This window comes from Cnephaeus nilssonii (assembly GCF_951640355.1).
Source record: "Cnephaeus nilssonii genome assembly, chromosome: 9".
Classification (NCBI taxonomy): domain Eukaryota; kingdom Metazoa; phylum Chordata; class Mammalia; order Chiroptera; family Vespertilionidae; genus Cnephaeus; species Cnephaeus nilssonii.
Genome location: NC_137080.1, coordinates 66,838,720 through 66,858,643, shown reverse-complemented (window position 1 = coordinate 66,858,643; position 19,924 = coordinate 66,838,720). Strand labels below are relative to the sequence as shown.

The following is a 19,924-nucleotide window of genomic DNA, read 5'->3' as shown; positions in this document are numbered from 1 at the left end:
AAGAGCCAGACAGTAACTACTTTAGGATTTGTGTGCCATGCAGTCTGCACTGTCACTATCCAACTCTGCCACTGTTGCATGAAAGCAGCCCGAGACAACATGTAAATGAGTGGGGGTGTCTGTGTTCCAATGTATTTGTAGACACTGGGAATTGGATTTCATTTAACTTTCACATGCCAAGAAATAGCGTTATTAAACATTTATTTTCAACCTTTTAGGAATGTGGAAGTCATTTTTAGCTTGCAGAGTAAACAAAAATCGCTGGTAGGACAGACTTGGCCTGTGAGTTATAGTTGGCCAGTCCCTAGTTGAGACAGTTCAGCTGAACAGAGCCATGTGTATGGAGGGCATGTACTGCCTGTGTCAGCATGACTGCATATGGGGAAGTGGGGCAGACCCAAGAGGAAGCGAACAGTGTCCCCCATAGAGAGCACTGAAGTCTGGCAAAAGACCATGAGCAGGAAAGAGAAACACGCCCACCTGTGCCAAGGCTCCCAGGCTTGATTGAAATGGCTAATATAATCTAGAGCTGATGCCTCCCAAACAACTTGCAAGTTCTTTTTTAAATTTTGATTCTGGAAAGGAATATGCAAAAAGGTTAATTAAAGTTTCAATACATATACTATGTCACTAAAAAGCAACAGGTTGAAAAAAGTTCCTTTGATATGCCATATAGTTACTTTATTGACTATCTAATTTGTCTTAGTTTTGAAACTAAGAGAATCCTGCTTTTTTCTCTTAAAAAAGTCTGTAAACTCCTCATGGGAAGAACATTTCTAAGTCTGAGACCATCTATATCACTGTGTGCAATCCTGGGATGAGGGGATCCTACACTGTGTAACGGGGATGGTGGAGATGGAACTGAGGGTGCGCTGTGCTCTCAGCACCGGGGTCCTTGCAGCCGCCCCTGCCTCGTGGCTCTGTTTCCTGGAAAGGGATGGCTACATACTGCTCTCTAGTGAGCTGGATCTTTCTCTATCGCCTTCATATTGCTCATTTCAGCCTTTTGGGAAAGTAAACAGAGTAAAGGAGGGAGGCAGAGCAAAGAGGAGAACAACTAAAAATCTGTCTGTTTGAATGTCTGAGTGTTTCCTATAAACCACTGTTTTAGAATTCTAAAATGTGATTTTTCATAGAGATGTGAAAACATAAAGATTATGCTGCACATATTGATATATATAATCTCAATATCCCCTTTTGGTAACCACCGTTCTTCAGTGGTATCTCCTGTTAGACAAGTGAGATGGTTTTATTTCCTCTACTTGAATCATTATATTTGTCTTTTATAGTCAGTGCAAAAAATATTACAGTAAGGCCAAGTAAATTTGGTATACATTTGTTAGAAAAAAATCAAACTGCGCCAGAGTGCAAAATCATATACTACTGAGGATACTGATAATAACAGTATCTCCCAGGGTTGTCTTAAATATAATTAAGATCTCATGTGTAAAACACTTGGCTAAATGCCACGGTGAGAACAGTGCCTAGCACAAAGGAGGCATTCGATAGATATTTACTGAATTATTGTACAATCAGTGTCAGCTGTTGTTCCCTTCTCTTCCAATGCCCTTAGCATTGTTGTATAAATATAAAAAACATGGCTTTTTTTGCCCTAGCTGGTTTTGCTCAGTGGATAGAGCATAGGCCTGTGGACTGAAGAGTCCCGGGTTCTATTTCAGTTAAAGGCACGCACCTAGGTTGCAGGCTCCTCCCCAGCCCAGGCCCTGGCCAGGCCCGTGCAGGGGGCAACCAATCTATGTGTTTCTCTCACATCTATATTTCTCTCTGACTTTCCCTCTCTCTTCTACTCTCTCTAAAATTCAGTGAAAAATATCCTTGGGTGAGGATTAAAAACCAGGGCTTTTTAAGCTGTTAAGTGCCAGGGGGTTACACTGCATGTAGATTCTACACAATCCTTGTGTGCTTGCTCTATATGCATGAACAAAACTATCAGTTGCCTATCTTATTTCATCCTCAAAAATCCTGATGTAGTAGTTAATATCATTCCCATGTTACCGAAGAGGAAATTGAAGCACAGAGAGGTTAGGCCATTTGCCCAGTGTCACACTGCATGTAAGATGGACATGGAATTTATTTTCTAAAATGAGACTTTTGAAAGTGATAGGGGATGCTGTTCGTAATTACACAAAACAGGGATAAACTGAGACTGCCCCCACAAAAAATTAGAACATTATAGTTACCCTAAAATACCAGGGTTTTGAATCCAGGGCCCAGGTACAGAGCCCACACTTAAGCCATTCTGGTAAGCGCCCCCTTTCCTTTATTGACCCTCCTTTGCCCATTTGGCTTCTTCCTGCCGCATTCACCCATGCACTTTTGCTCCACAGTGTTTTCATCTACATGCCTTCCATTATCCATGATGCAACTGGTGTACAGATTAATTAACTCTAACTTGTTTGTGCACCATTCACATAAGAATGAAGAACACATAGTGCCCATCATCCAGGACCTCGGTAAAAGCAAAAGGGTAAGACATTGTGAAACAAGGCTAGAAGCACCAACCTGCTTGATGAACCAAAGGAGGGCTCAGTGGTGACAAAAAAAAAAAAAAAAAAAAAAAAACACAAAAAAACAAACAACTCTTGTGCTTTTAGATTCATCTGCAAAAATTCCCTATTCTTTCTGATGAGCAAAAATCTATACTGAACATGAATCCTTTAAGAGCTTGGCCTATAACAGACATGATGCTTTCAAAGGACTGCATATCCAAGTTCAAAATAAAAGTATTAAAATTGCAAGATGAAAATGCAGCTGGTTTTACACCAAAGTTTGTCAGTGACGAGTCACCTATTTTTATTACATAAGAGATCAAATCTAATGTTGTAATGAAAACACAATACAGTGAATTTAGGGTAATTCTTGGAGCATTCAAAAGATGTACCTATTTGTTCAGGGGCACTGTGTCTTTTTGAGTTTTCTTTTAAGCACTTTAACTACTGTAAGAAAACCTTTTTCTCTGCTCAAAGTCACTAATCATCATAGAGATGCAAATTAAAACCTCTATGAGATATCACCTCAAAGGTATCAGAATGGCTACCATCACTATATCAACAAATAACAGGTTCTGGCAAGGAGGTGGAGAAAAGGGAACCCTAGTGCACTGCTGGTGGGAATGCAGATTGGTGCAGCCACTGTGGAAAACAGTAGGGAGGTTCCTCAAAGAATTAAAAATTATTAGACTTTAAGGCCCAATAATTTAAATTAAAAATGCAACTGCCTTTTGGCCCTGCCATCCCACTTCTGGGAATATATCCAAAGAAACCCAAATCACTAATTCAAAAGAATATATGCACCCCTATGTTCATTGCAGTATTATTTACAATAGCCAAGATCTATGCCCATCAGTAGATGAGTGTATTAAAAAAGCTATGATACATTTACACTTGGCTGTAAAAAGAAAGAAAGAAATCTTACCTTTTGTGACAGCATGGAAGGATCTGGAGAATATTATGATAAGTGAAATAAGCTAGTTAGAGAAAGACAAATACCATATGATCTCACTTATATGTGGAATCTAATGAGCAAAATAAACTGAACAAAATGGAAACAGAGGCATGATACAGGGGACAGACTGACAGCTATCACAGGTGATGATTGGATAAAAAGAAGGTGAAGGGATTAAGCAAAAACATATGTATACATGTATACACGTATATATTTATATATGTATGTATACACATAACACATAGACACAGGCAACAGTGTGGTGATACCCAGAGGGAAAGGGGTGAGGGGTTAGGTGGAGGTAGGCAAAGGGGGAAAAGGAGGATAAAAGAATCTTTGGACGATGGACACACAATGCAGTGTGCAGATGATGTTTTCTTGAGTTGTACACCGAAACCTGTATGGTTTTGTGAGCCATTGTCACACCAATAAATTCAATAATAATAAAAAAGGCATTGTCTCGGTTTTGCGGAAAGCTGCTCTATCATCTAAACTCCCACAATGACTGGTTTTAATGCAGAAATTATTACAGAACCAAAATATGTAGCTTTGCACTTGTGCTTTGCATTCAGGTCCCTTTGCCAGTGCTGGCATATATTTACTTTTGACGTAGTTTAAGACATTCATATTTAATCTTACCTCTGTAGTGCTCACTTAACGTTTGAGCTTCGAGCTTCCCAGTTCCCTAAAGACTATAAATGCATCTAAATTTTACCTTAGGGTTTTAAATGGTTAAATTTGGTCAAGAAGGGAAAGAATTGAGAATTGGATTGGTCCAGGTGTGTGGTACAGGGACTGAGAGAAACAGGGCATAAAGCCCTCTTTAAAGCATTTTTGCTGGGTGGAAATAGGTTTTCTGGTTAATCAGTGCAGGGTCATAAAAAACCATCCTAGTGTGTTTAAGGTAAAGATGTACAATTTTAAATACTTCATATTTTAAGGAACATGTATGTTGATAATTTGAAGGCTAACATTTGAATCTATGAAGTATCCCTTTTTATAATGATTTATGAAAAATACCATCTTGAAAAATGCATTCTTACTAAAATTAATGAATAAATGTTTGTTTTTATGTATCTTTATGCTCAATTCAAAGGACTTTGTAGAAACATAAGTGATCCTAATTTATTTTTATATTCCTTTAATCTAGACTGTGTTAAAAAGTACAGTATAATCTATATAATCATAATTAAAAAGCCAATGCACCTCTAATTGAAGAATGAATGCATTTTATAAAGAGAGATAGATGCACATTTAAATATAACATTTTTATATTTATTAAACTAAAATTTATTCAGGATGAAATGATACATAGTTGATAGAAACTATTTCTTCTCCATTTTTTATTTCTTTTTCCTGTTAATTTTTTTTTCATGTATATGGAAACAGAGGAATTATTAGACTTTAAGGCCCAACAATTTATCTCTTATTTTTCAATAGGAGGAACCAGTTGTATGACAGTAAAAACAAACAAACAAACAAACAAACAAAACCTTCATTTCTCTTCCACCAGATTTAGAGCAAAGGTGAAATAAATTTTCTTTAACACCAAGAAAACTAAAGTTAGAATGGAGGAGTTTGGAAGTAGATGAACTTAGTTTTGCATATTGGATAGAGCTTACAGTAGGACTCCTAAGAAAGAGTGTACTGCAATTTAATGACCATCTATATGCAATGGAGGATTTGGACCTTAAGGACACTTGAATTGGGTTATTTTTGTACAACAAGGACTATATGGTTTGAACAATTACGGAAATTAAAATAATTAGAGATGTTATCCGAAAACAGGACTTAACATTCATAACTAATTTATGTACTCTCTTGCCTGCACCATGTAGTTACAAAATCCCTTTTTAGGCTTATTATATCAAACTAGAGGCCCGATGCAAGTAGGCCTTCGCAGCTGCGGTGGCTGCCTCGATTCTGTGGCTGCAGCCCCAGCTTTGTCCTGAAGGTCATCCAGAAGGACGTCTGGATGGCCGTTCGGTGAATTTACATATTACACTTTTATTGTTATAGATTACAGGCCAAATGAAATTCCATCTGATGCTGATAATGGATGTGTAGAATAGCTTAAAAGTGCTTTAATAAAGTACAATAAAGTACAATAAAGTACTTTAATAAAGTACAATAATACATAACCAATTTAATTTGGAACTCAGCCGGTAGTGCAAGAATATATTTATACAACTAATATCATTAAATTTTTCATTTTCATCCTTTCTTGGTTTAAATTACAAGTTTCTTTAGAATGAAATTTGCTTATGAGGAGCCTAATGGTTTCTTACTTTTGCATTCCTATTGTGATAGCTTTTAGAGATTCCCTATCACCTTTCCATTTAAATCCTGCATGGGGCAGCAAAAACTAATGTAGAACAATTATGGTCCTATGTAAAGGTTATAAAAATTACTAGAAGCCCGGTGCACGAAATTCGTGCACGGCGGGGGGTTGTCCCTCAGCCCAGCCTGTACCCTCTCCAATCTGGGACTCCTGGAGGGATGTCCGACTGCCCACCAGGATCGGGCCTAAACAGGCAGTCGGACATCCCTCTCACAATCCAGGACTGCTGGCTCCCAACTGCTTGCCTGCCTGCCTTCCTGATTGCCCCTAACCGCTTCTGCCTGCCAGCCTGATCACCCCCTAACCACTCCGCTGCCAGCCTGGTTGATGCTTAACTGCTCCCCTGCCAGCCTGTTTGCCCCCAACTTCCCTCCTCTGCCAGCCTGGTCACCCCTAACTGCCCTCTCCTGCAGGGTTGATCACCTCCAACTGCCCTCCCTTGCAAGCCTGGTCCCTCTCAACTGCCCTCCCTTGTAGGCCGGTTGCCTCCCAACTGCCCTCTCCTGCTGGCCATCTTGTGGTGGCCATCTTGTGTCCACATGGGGGCAGCTATATTATGTGTTGCAGTGATGATAAATCTGTATATTACTCTTTTATTAGATCGGATAGAGGCCTGATACATGGGTGGGGGCCAGCTGGTTTGCCCTGAAGGGTGTCACAGATAAGGGTGGGGTTCCCTTGGGGTGTGGGGCGGCCTGAGCGAGGGGCCTGTGAGGGTTTGCAGGCCGGCCACGCCCCCTGGCAACCCAAGGGGAGGCCCTGGTATCTGGAATTTATTTTCCTTCTACAATTGAAACTTTGTAGCCTGGGGCGGCAGCCATTTCTGGGGCGGCAGCCATTTCTGTGGCAGTTAATTCACCTTCTACAATTGAAACTTTGTAGCCTTAAATGGGTGAGCCCGGCCAGGGTGTGCGGAAAGCTTTGCTTCCCCTGTTGCCGCCGGCAACCCTGGCCTGCTCTCTCAAGCTCCATTCTGCCAACATTTGTTTGAATTTGTTTACCTTCTATAATTGAAACTTTGTAGCTTGAGTGGAGGCTTAGGCCTGCACCGGCTATGGAAAGCTTGGCTTGCTCTGTTACCTGGGAAACCTTGCTCTCTGTGGCTGTAGCCATCTTGGATTGGGGTTAATTTGCATACTCACCTTGATTGGCTGGTGGGCGTGGCTTGGCTGGTGGGTGTGGCTTATGTAGCGGAGTGATGGTTAATTTGCATATTACCAGTTTATTAGAGAGGATATTACTTAAATGAAAATGTATATAATCAATAAGTGCTTAAGTTTTTATCATCATAGTTTTATTACATGTAGTTTTATATGTGTTTGTGTATACATATAATAAATATATAATAATATTGAGTACATATAATAAAACATATATCCAGGCATTAGCAAACATACTTCATAATTTTTTCAATATGTTAAAATACTTATTACAAATAAAGATACAATTTTTTATTCATATATATAATATACATTTGTTACTTTCAATTGTGGGGTCACATTTTAAGAATTGTTTGTTGTATTTGTTTACTGTTTCTGTATATTACATTGGTTCTATGGTTATAGCATTCATGGTGCCTCATTATGTGCATTCTGACAGTTCTGACCCCCAGAGCAATATGGCTTTGTTTTCCATGAATTCATGACATCCCACCTAATCCATGACAATTTGTCCCAAAGACAATGTTTAGATTTAAATACCAAAAAAAAAAAAAAAAATGTTCTTAATATAAAGTTTAGCTTTAAATGCAAATTTTAGTCTATGAATCAAGTTTGTTAATAAAAATATTTAACAAAAAATATAGCATGGACTTGGAACAATAGGAATGGAGGCCTACCATGAATAATGAGTATGGTGGTACCTGCTGGTACTTTTAGAATATCCACCACACTATTGACCATCATTAAATGATTCTGCTGAAAGCAACAAAAACCCAGGTTGATAACTAAAAGAATTAGTAACCTTAATGCATATTGTTTAATAAGAAGTGTCTATATTGTAACTCTGATAAATGTAATTTTGACTTGAAATTTTACTTTGAATATACTATAAAGTTTAATATGATCACCTTTGATTACACTGGAAGGTTTGAGTTGACATTATTACTTTTTTAATAGTGGCTAGCATTCAGAAGCTTCCTGCAGCCTCTGTTCTGACGGACATCAACTTCCCAATGAAAGGACGGAAGGGAATGGTTGACTGGGCAAGAAACTCAGAAGACAGGGTAGTCATTCCAAAAAGCATTTTTACTCCTGTGTCATCAAAAGGTATGTATGTGAGATAACTTGGGTTTTGACAACATATTTCTGATAAGATCCTATTTAATAAAGAGGGAATATGCTAATTGACCATCATGCCATCACACAGATGGTGGCACCCACAGCCAATAAGGAGGGAATATGCTAATTGACTGTCACGCCCTCAAAGATGGGAGCGCCCACAGCCACAAGATGGCGGTGCCCAGTCCCCTCAGCCCTGCCAGAGCAGCAGGTGCACAGCATGGCTGGGCCCGGCCCCAGGTGTGTCCAGCTGCTCTGCACACCTGCCTCCAGAGTCCCCCAGTCCCCTCAGCCCCCCAGCCACGCATGGCCAGCCCGAGGTGCAGGCAAGCCTCGGATGGTGGCTGCCCAGCTGCCCAGGGTCACCCTAGGCTCAGTTAACCAGGGCCGGCCAAGGCTTGTGCTGCTGGCAGTGGCAGCAGCGGAGGTGTGATGAGGTGTCACCTTCCCCTGATTACCAGGGTCGCCTCCAGCCCCTGAGGGCTCCTGGACTGTGAGAGGGGGCAGGCGGGGCTGAGGGACTCCTCCCTCCAGTGCATGAATTTTCATGTACCTGGCCTTTAGTCATCCTATCTAATAAAGAGGGAATATGCTAATTGACCATCACTCTATCACAAAGATGGCTGCACCCACAGCTGAGGCCAAGTTCCCATAAGGAGCCTTAAGGAGCAATTAGGAGGGACCTGAGGCTACGCCCTCCCCTGCCCCCATGGGGCTTGACAGGAGCCTCAGGCTGCGCCCCCCACCCAACAGGGCTTGACAGGGGACCTCAGGCCACAACCCCTGCCCCAGTGCCAGGCCAAGGGACCTGAGGCCATGCCCCCCTCCTGGCGGGGCTTGAAAGGGGACTTCAAGGTGCGCTTCCCATCTGGTGCTGGGTTAGGGGACCTCAGGCTGCTCCCCCCGCCTCAGCACTAGGCCTGGGGACCTGAGGCCGCGTCCCCCACCAGGTGGGGCTTGACAGGGGACTTCAGGCCGCGCCTCCCGACCCCGGCACTGGGCCAGGGGACCTGAGGCTGCGCGCCCCCCCCCCCCCCCCCCGCCTGGCAGGGCTTGATGGAGGATCTCAAGGCATGCCCCCCGCCCCGGTCTGGGCTGGGGGACCTCAGGCCATGCGCCCCGTCCTGGAGCTGGGCCAGGTGACCTGAGGCTATGCACCCTGCTCGTCAGGGCTTGACAAGGGTGGGACTGGCCGGGTCTGGATCTAGCCCAATGGTGGGGAGGGGGGGTGGCCAGGTCTGGGTCTCATGCAATTTTGAGGTGCATGTGGGTGGGCGGGGACTTGACTCTGGGTCCCATTGTATGCCCCAGACTCTGACAGGAGGAAGGTTTTCATATACATTTTACTAATTTTCTTTCATCTCTGACACTTCTATTATAGAGAAAGGGCAAATAGCAATATTAAATTATTTCCTCTAATTAATCCCCTTTTAATGTGCATGAATTTCGTGCATCGGGTCACTAGTTTAAAATAAAAGTCTATATTATTGTACACTTGAAACCCATCTGATTTTATTAACCAATGTCACCCCAATAAATTCAATAAAAATAATTTAAAAGAAGAAAATATTCTTAAACAGGATGCCAAGTATAGTATTCCATGGAGTCTAAGGGAAAAAAAATTAAAAAAAGGTAAAATATTTAAAAAATTAGAAGTATAAAAAATAAAACAATATATGGAGACATAAATCTCCATATATTAAACAATTTAGAAATAGTCACTAAACTAAACTAATTTTGTACAAGAGAAAACTTGGTCTTTAAATCTCTCAATTTACTGGAGCAAAGCATCGATTTAAATGGGAAAAAAATACAAGTGCAAAGTATAGAACCAAGCTTGACATGGTTAGGTTTCAGTATTGACAGTCTTATCCCATTGGAAAGCCTGTGGCTTAATGTTTCAACTTCAGGTAATGAAAATGTCTTGCATTTTCCATGCAAAGTCATTTTTAAATATATTTTATTGATTTTTTACGGAGAGGAAGGGAGAGTTAGAATCATCGATGAGAGAGAAACATCGATCAGCTGCCTCCTGCACACCCCCCACTGGGGATGTGCCTGCAACCAAGGTACATGCCCTTGACCGGAATCGAACCTGGGACCCCCGAGTCCGCAGGCCGATGCTCTATCCACTGAGCCAAACCGGTTAGGGCATTTTTATTTCTTCCACCTCACATTTGTTATGGTTTGAAGATATTGTTTTGGTATATAAAAGCAGATTTAAGAAAAAGTTAAGTTTTAAAGAATGTCTTCCTTAGTCTCTAAAATTAATGTTGATTTTGGACAGTGACATTGTGGTCTTAATTTTTACCTTGGAAATTTTGACCTCATGACTTAGAGCTGCAGAAGGAGAACTGGCTGTCTTTCCTCAGATCTTTGGGACTTTAAACTTATCAGCTATAATGGTAGCATCTTCTTTTAACCTGATGAAGGAAGGTCACTTCAAAGGATGGCTATTTTCTGACACAAAACCACTAGCAATACATCTTTTAGAGCTCCAGTGAATGTGTGGAGTGTGGGGGACAACCTTCCCATTCATGGTGAAGAAGGCCTCTCTTTTACCCCGCTTTCATCAGCCAGTCCTGGGATCCCTTTGTAATTAGTAGGTTAAAGTTTTATAAGACATAGCATTTTTCTTGCTGTTTTACTAATATTTTAAAATTTTATTCTTTCTAGAATTAGATGAGTCATCCGTATTTGTTCTTGGAGCAGTCCTGTACAAAAACTTAGATCTAATTTTGCCTACTCTGAGGTAAGCTGCAAAGTAATAAGCTGTTGTAACCTTTGTAAATTATTCCAAAAAAATGTGATTATAGCTCATTTACTGAAAGTAGTCCGACAAGCTTTGTTAATACAAAAGGCTTTTTCTTAAGTGAAATAGAAAATACCAATTTAATGAACAGCTTATTAGCATATTATGCATTTCAAAACAACTAGAAAGGATGATTTTGGTCTGTGATTATAGCCCTGCAGTTCTTTTGTGACTAATCTTGACTTGTCTTAAGACTGAGGAGGAAAAAAAAAAAAAAAAAAGAAATCACCTCAAGTCTTTATAAAAGAATGGGTTGTTTTAAAATTAATTTCTTCTCTATTTATTTGTACATAATGTTACTGTTCATAAACATTGCATGAAATTAAAAGAGTGTCATGATGACTGGGAATGAGTGGTTTTTTTTTTCCTTCATTTGCACGAGATTTCAATTTGTTTCTAAATATATACTCAATTATACTTACATTAAGAAAAAAATGCTATTGTTCAATTAAAGTACTATTTTTGGAAGAAATCTTTTCATTTCTTTTCTCCCAGTCATTAAGGAAACAATTACAAATAGTAATTCTACCAACATCCATTTGTTTTCTCTATTATCTTAACTAACTTACCTAATCTCACAGAAGACATCACTTGTATCTCTTTGGATGGTTATGTTACCACTCACGATGACCTGTCTCCTCCATCACGCCTCATTTGGGAGGACTGAGATAAAGTTGTATTCAGTTGAACACAGCCACATTTGCAGTGAGCTCTTCTCACACCCTCATGAACACAACTTCACATTTTTAGGGAGGAGAGACTGTGAATGATGTGTACCGTTATACCAGGGGTATAACAAATGATCTAATAAATAAAACCAATTAGAGTGCAGTCCAGCAGAAAAAAGCCTCCCAAGGAAGCAACTAAGTTTTTGCAGCTGCATGAGTAGTCACAAGTCTTTGGAGAAAGTCTATGCACAGCAAATTGCAATATAGTTGGGGAGTCATCAAGAGTCCCACTCGTGACAATGCAGGTTCTCCTTCATCCACAGAGACAGTTATGGGAATTTAGTCTTCTTTAACTCCCTTCTCTGGATGGAATTTGGGCTTTCTATATTTGAATAGGTTTGTGTTTGGTTTTGTTCTACTCATAACAGGTTTTCAGAACTAATGAGTTTACTCTCAACTTTTCCACGGGCTTTATTAAAACAAATTGGTATGTACAACTACCCACAGATAAAACTGATTCATAGTGGCACTGCCTCTACCTTTGTGTATGATGTTCATTTGAGGGGAAATGAGCTGAAGTTACACGTACCCAGATACTCAATGTTACATACTTATTTCCACAGAGAGTTCACTTGTGTGAAGTTCATTTTTCAAGAATTTGAGACACTACTTTAAATCAGACATCTTGGGTTTTCATTCCAATTTAAAATAACAAAAAAATATATAAACTTGTCCAGTCACTGAGTAATCATCTGCCTTCAGTTCAACTTTAAAAATAGAAGCACTTCATGTGCAATTTCACTCTACTTACTGCTGAGGGGTATGGTGCATGCAAATAAAATATTCACCATAAAGTGATTTAGATTGTGAATTAATTTCCCTACATGACTAACAAAGTTGTGTTGTGATTCATCTTGTTTTGTGTTATACCAGAGCTCAATCACCCACACAAATAAAATCAGATCATTCCGAATTTCATAAACAGATACAGTCAAGGGAATTGGAAATTTATCTAGGGATATCAGCTTTTTGTAAAAAGAAAACACATTTTTTTTTAGCATTTCGACATTTTTTTAAAGCATGGCAGAGGCAGTGGTCACTACAGCTGGTGGGTAGATGAAAGGATATTTTATGGGTGATTTCATGGACAAAGCGGGAGCCATTTGGAGCCTTGAATATCCCCTAATATCCCCGTGACACAAAGAGATTCAGATTAGCCTTTGAGCAAGTCACTGACTTTTTTTATAAAGTGGGGTTGAACTCAAAGTTTCTTTCCAACTTCAAAAATCCCCTGTCTTTATTACAGTAAAATTATGAAGGTTTTAGAATTCTGACATATTCTTTAGCTTTAAATCCTTAATAACCTTTGAATAAGAATTATAGCTATGTATACCAATTTATACTTTCTGTGTACAAAGTAATTAGGTAAATGACTATGGGAAATCAACATTCACATTTAGATTCATTGACCAGAAATAATGACATAGGATGCTCAAGATGAAATATTTAAGTACTATTTGAAAAATGAAATATTAGCATTTACTCCTCATTGTCTTTTCTTTTGTACAGTAGAATAATGTAAGTGAGCGTTTTTAGGCTCACTTACATCATTTTTTCCTTTTCAAAAAATTGTCCTACACAGGACAATTGTCTATCATACCAAATATAGATCTTCTAAATAAGAGTAAGCCTTTTAATGGGCAAGGATGATGTCTTGTTTTATAGTCATTCAATAAATATTTACTAAACAGCAACCCTGCTAACCTTACTATCTTAATTCTTTTAAATTTCCTAAAAGGTCAAAATTCCCAGAACAATGCTTAATAAATTACAAAAGTCCAAGAAATGTTTATTGGGATAATTGTTTTAAATGATAGGATTTCCCATACAAGCCATTTATAAAAATAGGATACATAGAAATTTGGTGTTTAAAATATGAAAATATATTACATACATATTGTTTGTTGTATAAATTTTACTAAATTGAACCCAATAGGAAAGGCAATATCTTCTCATTCAAATTTTAAAAATATGTATAAATTTGCTCTATATGTTTACTTATTATTTACCAAATTTCCATAACACATTTTCCTCAGTGATCATTTTACTAATTATCTGTTGACATTTTTGCAGCCAAGTTTCCCATACATAGAATAATGTTAGGATTCTGTTAAGTTTCCAGGGATTTTATATTTTTATATAATCATTTTCAAAACAATACTGTGTAATTTTCCTCATGGGGACTAGGAAGAAGAACTAGTAATGCTTTGAATAGATATAATTTGAACATTTTCCTTTATACAAAGACATAAATAACTGCATATTGACTCTTTTACTTAATTTTTTTTCTTTTCTTCTCTTGCCCTAATATACATTTAACTATTCTTCCTCCTGCAATTTTTATGTTACTGCTTGATTGTCTTTCCTTTTACATGAAGCATATTCAAATTATCTCTTCCAATGTAGGAAATATGCTCTACTCAAGTCCAAACAAAACATGTGCTACTATTCTCAGCCTTCCACTTTTATTCTTCTTCAGAATAATTTCTTACAGTTAAAAAGCATAGAACCAGTGGGTATTAATGCTGCAAGGCCCTTAAAGGCTAGTGCCCACCAAAACTTTAATTTTACAGATGAAACAACTGAACTCCTTATTGCTTCAGTGACCTGCCCAAGCTTTATACATCCAGTAGGTGACTGAGTTCTAATCCAATTCTAGTATTCTGCCTGCCAAAACCAAGACTCTCCCACTGTTTTGCTACCTCCATGAGGCTAACATCCATTCCTTTAATCAGTACACCCATGGAACTCTATTTAGTGTGTACACATAGGTATCTTCTGCAGAAAACCTTGTAAGGCCCAGGAGGAGGTGGCCATGTGTGGGCAAGCTCAAGGTGCCTTGGCTTCACCTTGGTGGCCCCAACTCAGGCTACCAATACTAAGGCCAGAGGCTGTCACTCTTCCCACCCCCTGGAGACCACTCTTGGGCCTGACAGGTGAAGGCTGACCAGCCTAGGTCAGAGAGATAGTTAGTGGGAGGTGAGGTCACCTACACACAGGCCCCACTCATGTCAAAGAACTAACAACCATTCACAACTTGGCAAGCACTGAAACTGCTGGTGAGGATTTTAAACTGTAATAATCTTTTAGTAGGACAGTTTGGCAATATCAAGGTGCTTGAAAAATGCATTGCCATTGATACAGAAATGCCACTTCTAAGAACTGATCTTATGGAAATTATCTCTAAGGAAAAAAAGGTGTATCCAAGCATACACTTAAGCCAAAGAGTTCAAGAAACAGTTGTAAACAATCTACTTTCTGATTCATTTAATAAAGTCAGGTTTTGGTTTTGTAGGAAAATCACAATACTTTTGAGTGTGGGAGTAATGCATAGTTTTTCTGGTAAGACATGGAGAAGCTGTAATCCTGTTAAAAAATAATAAGCACTTTAATATAGCTATTAACATTCAAGATATTGTGAAGGATCTAATTAAAATTATATGCAAATTTCACTATTATTAAAATGCCTGGAAAAATACAGCTGATCAAAAAAAAAAAAAAAAAAAAAGAAAAACAACCAGTGGCTGTTTGAAAATTATCTTTTAAAAATGAACAAATTCCAATAATGCAAAATCACATGAATTTGCTGTCAAGTGCACCAACCTAATGGAGATAAATCATTCTGAATTTTTTCATATTTAGGAAATGTAATTCATTAGAGTTTCCAATATTGTAGGAATTAAAAGCAATCAGGAAAGCAATTGTACTAAGTAATATTGGAAATAATAAAGAAGTGAAAACAATCCCTTTTATACCAATACTTCCTGAAGGTGATCAACGTGAAGTAGTCAATTCTCTCAACTGCCTCTGTTCTCCAGTTTTAGGATCTAATCTTTGAAACTTGCTCCTTCATTCTGAGTTTGTGATGAAATGTAGTTTTGTGATGTTCTGTATCTTTTAATAATGTCTTATCATGAGGAAATTAAAATCATCCATGAGGATAACAGTTTGCATGGCTAATGCTTTTAAATATTATAGTATTACATATTCAGTATATTATTTACAAAAATCTGAATTTAATTTAGCCATATTTATTAAAAGTGAGTTTAAATCCCTGATTATTTAGCTTCTTTGTAATCCTAAGTGTTAACACCCTTTAGCAAACATAATTTCAAATTCCATTTAGTTTTCAAAGCTCTGTTAGCCTAACCCTAACCTTACATTTTAGCAGCCATGAGCTGATTTTGGTTTTAAAAACAAATGTATGGAACTTAATAATTTTGATGAAGTCCCCAGTTCCTAGAATATATGTGAAACCATCTATTTTATTTTGTTTTTATTAAAATTAGGAGGGGGGGTTGTTTAAAACAATTAGGAAAAATCTATTTAGACATTACATGAACCATATTCTAAACATGGGAAGAGGCTACTCTGATTTAAAAAATTTTCATTAAATTATTGACATCTTTTTACTGTACTTTATCTGGTTATACTTTATTTGGACATTTAGTTCCATAACCCTCTCCACTGATATATCTCCTATAATTGCATTTTTCTTAATGTGGTAAGACACACATTACATGAAATTTACCCTCTTAACTATTTTTAAGTGTACAGAATAGCAGTGTTCACTATATGCACCTTATCATGCAACAGATCTCTAGAAATTTTTCATTTCACAAAATTGAAACTCTGTACTCCTTGAAGAATAAGTCACCTTTTACCATCTCCCCTAGCCCCTGGAAATCACCATTCTACTTTCTGTTTCCAAAAAATGGGCCATTTTAGATACCTCATATAAGGGGAATCATGCAATGTTTGCCGTTTTGCGACAGGCTTATTTCACTTTAGCATAATGTTCTCAAAGTTTATGCATGTTGTAGCATATGACAGAGTTTCCTTCTATAATAATAAAAGCATAATATGCTAATTAGACCAGACAGCCAAACAGCCTTCCGGACAACCTTCCAGACAAAGCCAGGGCTGCGATGGCCGAGCTGCTTGTACAAATTTCGTGCATCGGGCCTCTAGTCTTTTATAAGACTGGATAAAATTCCATTGCCTGTGTACCACATTTTCTTTATCCATTCATATCACTAAATCGACATTTAGGAAGTATCTGCCTTTGGCTATCATGAATAATGCTGCAGTGAACATAGGTGTGCAAATCTCTTTGAAATTCTGTTTTAAATTCTTTTGAATCTATACCCAAAAGTGGTATTTCTGGATCATATGGTAATTCTATTTTTAATATTTTTTTTAAATCACCATACTGATTTCCATAACAGATGCACCATTTACATACTCAAAAACAGTGCATGAGGCTTCCAATTTCTCTACAACTTTGCCAACACTTGTTACTTTTTTGTTTTTTTAATAATTGTGTGAAGTTTTATTGTTGCATTCCATATGTATTTGTATGTTGTGTTTTTATTTTCATTTGACTAAATATATTTTTCAATTTCGTTTGTGATCTCTTCTTTGAGCCTTTGATTGGATAATTGACCCTTTTGTTATTTTATAATGTTTTTATTTGTCTCTTATTACAATGTTTTGACTTAATGACTATTTTGTGTGCTACAAGTATGGCCATCCTTGCTCTCTTTTGGTCATCATTTGCATGGAATATTGTTTTCCATCTTTCAATTTCAGCCATGTATGTCCTTATACCTAAAGCTAATATCTTGTAAACAGTTGCATTGCATTTTATAATCACTTTTTTGCTTTCCTTGAGATAGGCTTCATAGATACCCTTTGTAACTTAAGCCTTTATTTAAAATGGGAAGAATAACTTAGGTCTCCTTTGAGTGAATAACTCTACCCATTTTCAAATGTTATTGATACCAAGTAACACAAACTTCAAGGACAGGAAAAATTGTTATTACTCTAGTCATGAAATGCATTTGGCTGTAGATCTGCTTTCCTAGCAATGAATACAAATGTACTAGTGGACCCAGCCAAGAAGCATTAGTAGATCACAAAGCCTGACATAAGGAGCCAGCTTTTCACTTATGCAAATTAGACTCAGTTGATGGAATAAATTAAAGCTAATTTTGTACACTGTACACTTTTTTAATAGGAACCCATTGCGTAATATAAATTTGCTGATTTTTCTTCATTAAACATTTTGATACCATAATATAATTACATTTTAAATCGACTTGATCAAAAGTTTGATTTTTTTAGTATATGTTCACTTAATAAGACATTCAAATATGTTTTAGCAATAAAATGTGCCAAGCATAATGCAAATGAGGATATATAAATGCTAGATACAAATATTGCCCTCGTGGAACTTCTGATCTTGTGGAAAGGGACATATCATCGCATTAATGGGTGCAGTGGTAGAAATAAGTGCATGTTAGTAGCACAAGGTGAGGGGGTACTCACATAAATATGATAAGAACATTCACTTGCATAAATATATTGACATACATCCTTTCCCAAATATATTCTAAATACATGTAAGCTAACACACACACACACACACACACACACACACACACACACTCAACGAAAGCCATAAGGCATATTTCTTCCTCTAGAGACCATCTCCGTCAGGCCCGGTGAGTAGCTGATGAACCTGGCTCAGAGTAACATACCCTACAGAAGGCTGCTTATCTTAGCTACTTATCTTCATCTTGCTTTCCACAGCCCAGTTTCTCAGGGTCAAAATCCCTACATGTTTATACACACAAAGAGATCTTCATAACTATCTTGACAAATTTATAAATTTCTGGGGTTATTTTTGTGAACTATCAACTTATGTAACTTTTTAAATAATACAAAATATCTGTATACTATATATATCCTTCTCAATGAACCTTACCATTTGATTAACTCATTTAATATTAAATGAAATACTGGAACCATGAGCATGGGAGGGGATCAAGTGCAAAGAGTCTCAAGGAAACTGTTGAGGGTGAAGGAGCAGTTGTCCATCTTAATTTGGTGGTAGCTACATGATAATTACAATTACCAAAAGCATTATACTGCCCACTTAAAATTGATGAATCGTATGATCTGTAACTAAAGCCTTAAACAATAAAAACGAGGAAAAAAGTGAATAATTTTGTCTTGGAAAACTGTTATGAGTTCCCAGAATTGTACATGTTCTATAGAAAAGCAGGTGGTTATAGCAAATCAAAAAGTAGGGCTGAAAAAATATATTCTAGATATTTATATATATTCTAGATATTTATATATTCTATATATTTATATATATTTATTCAATATATATATTTCCTCAGAAAGAAATATATTTCTTCAAAAAGCTAAAAGTACAATGACATCATTAAGTCTCTAAATAATAGTACATGTATAGAATTTTTAAAATGTTGGGTGAAACTCTATTGCAAGAAGGAGTTGGTTCAGCTTTATGTGTTTATATTTATGCATAATTTTTGTAGTTTGAAAATATAATTATCTTTAAAGCTTCCCTGTGAGTGAACCATACATGTTAAAATATTTTGAAAGGCAAATGTGTTCCTTACACTGAGCATAACGAGATAAAGAAGTGGCCTGTAAATCTCTGTCACTGAAATGAATGATGGTCAATAATTATCAACAGCATTTATTTATATTTAAACTCTACTTGCTTTCATGCTACACCACAAATTAATCTTAATGAATTTTGAGATAGTCTTAAATGCCAAGGCAGCACTTTGCAAGAAGAATATTTGGTCTCCTGGAGAAAAACAAAACAAAACAAAAACCTGTTTGGTCTATCTTGAGATCAATGGATTCTATTCATTTAAAGATTACCTGAAAGTTTAAATTCACAATCCATCTCTCTTATAGGTGAATCAAATTTAAGTAATCAAAAGCTTGTCAGCACTATTGCTTTTTCATCTTTCCTGCATCTAAAATGGTAGCAGTCAGCAATAGATTCCCACTTCCCAAAATGTTCTAGTCCACACAGGGTTTGTTTATAACAAAAAACGAACTGTTCTTTCCATGAATAGTAGTTTAGTATCATATTTTAAATCTGTTTGCCATATATATATATATATGTTTATTTAATATGCTATCCCAACATGTATTGAGCAGTAGGAATTTATATTTGTCATCAATCCTTACTCCTTGTAATCATTATTTACTGTGTTTCAGAAATTATACTGTCGTTAATTCCAAAATCATCGTGGTCACAATAAGGCCTGAACCCAAAACAACGGATTCGTTTCTGGAGATAGAACTAGCTCATTTGTCTAATGTAAGTATTCTTCACTTGCTTGTAGAATTTATCTTTTACCAGTCATGTTTTAACCAATAAGACCATAAAAATATTTGGTCTCCTGGAGAAAAAAAACAAAACAAAAACCTGTTTGGTCTATCTTGAGATCAATGGATTCTATTCATT

General features: G+C 37.3%; 1 protein-coding gene across 1 annotated transcript in view; it reads left to right on the top strand.

Moving 5' to 3' along the window:
• The window catches only part of ADGRB3 (adhesion G protein-coupled receptor B3), a gene marked incomplete at its 5' end in the record, with an annotated part of 705,309 nt that overhangs the window by 361,375 nt on the left and 324,010 nt on the right, over positions 1 to 19,924 (top strand). Inside the window, 3 exons of the mRNA XM_079781368.1 lie at positions 7,924 to 8,073; positions 10,762 to 10,837; positions 19,675 to 19,777. Coding sequence (XP_079637494.1) covers positions 7,924 to 8,073; positions 10,762 to 10,837; positions 19,675 to 19,777 — 329 coding nt within the window. The remainder of the gene's footprint in view (positions 1 to 7,923; positions 8,074 to 10,761; positions 10,838 to 19,674; positions 19,778 to 19,924) is intronic.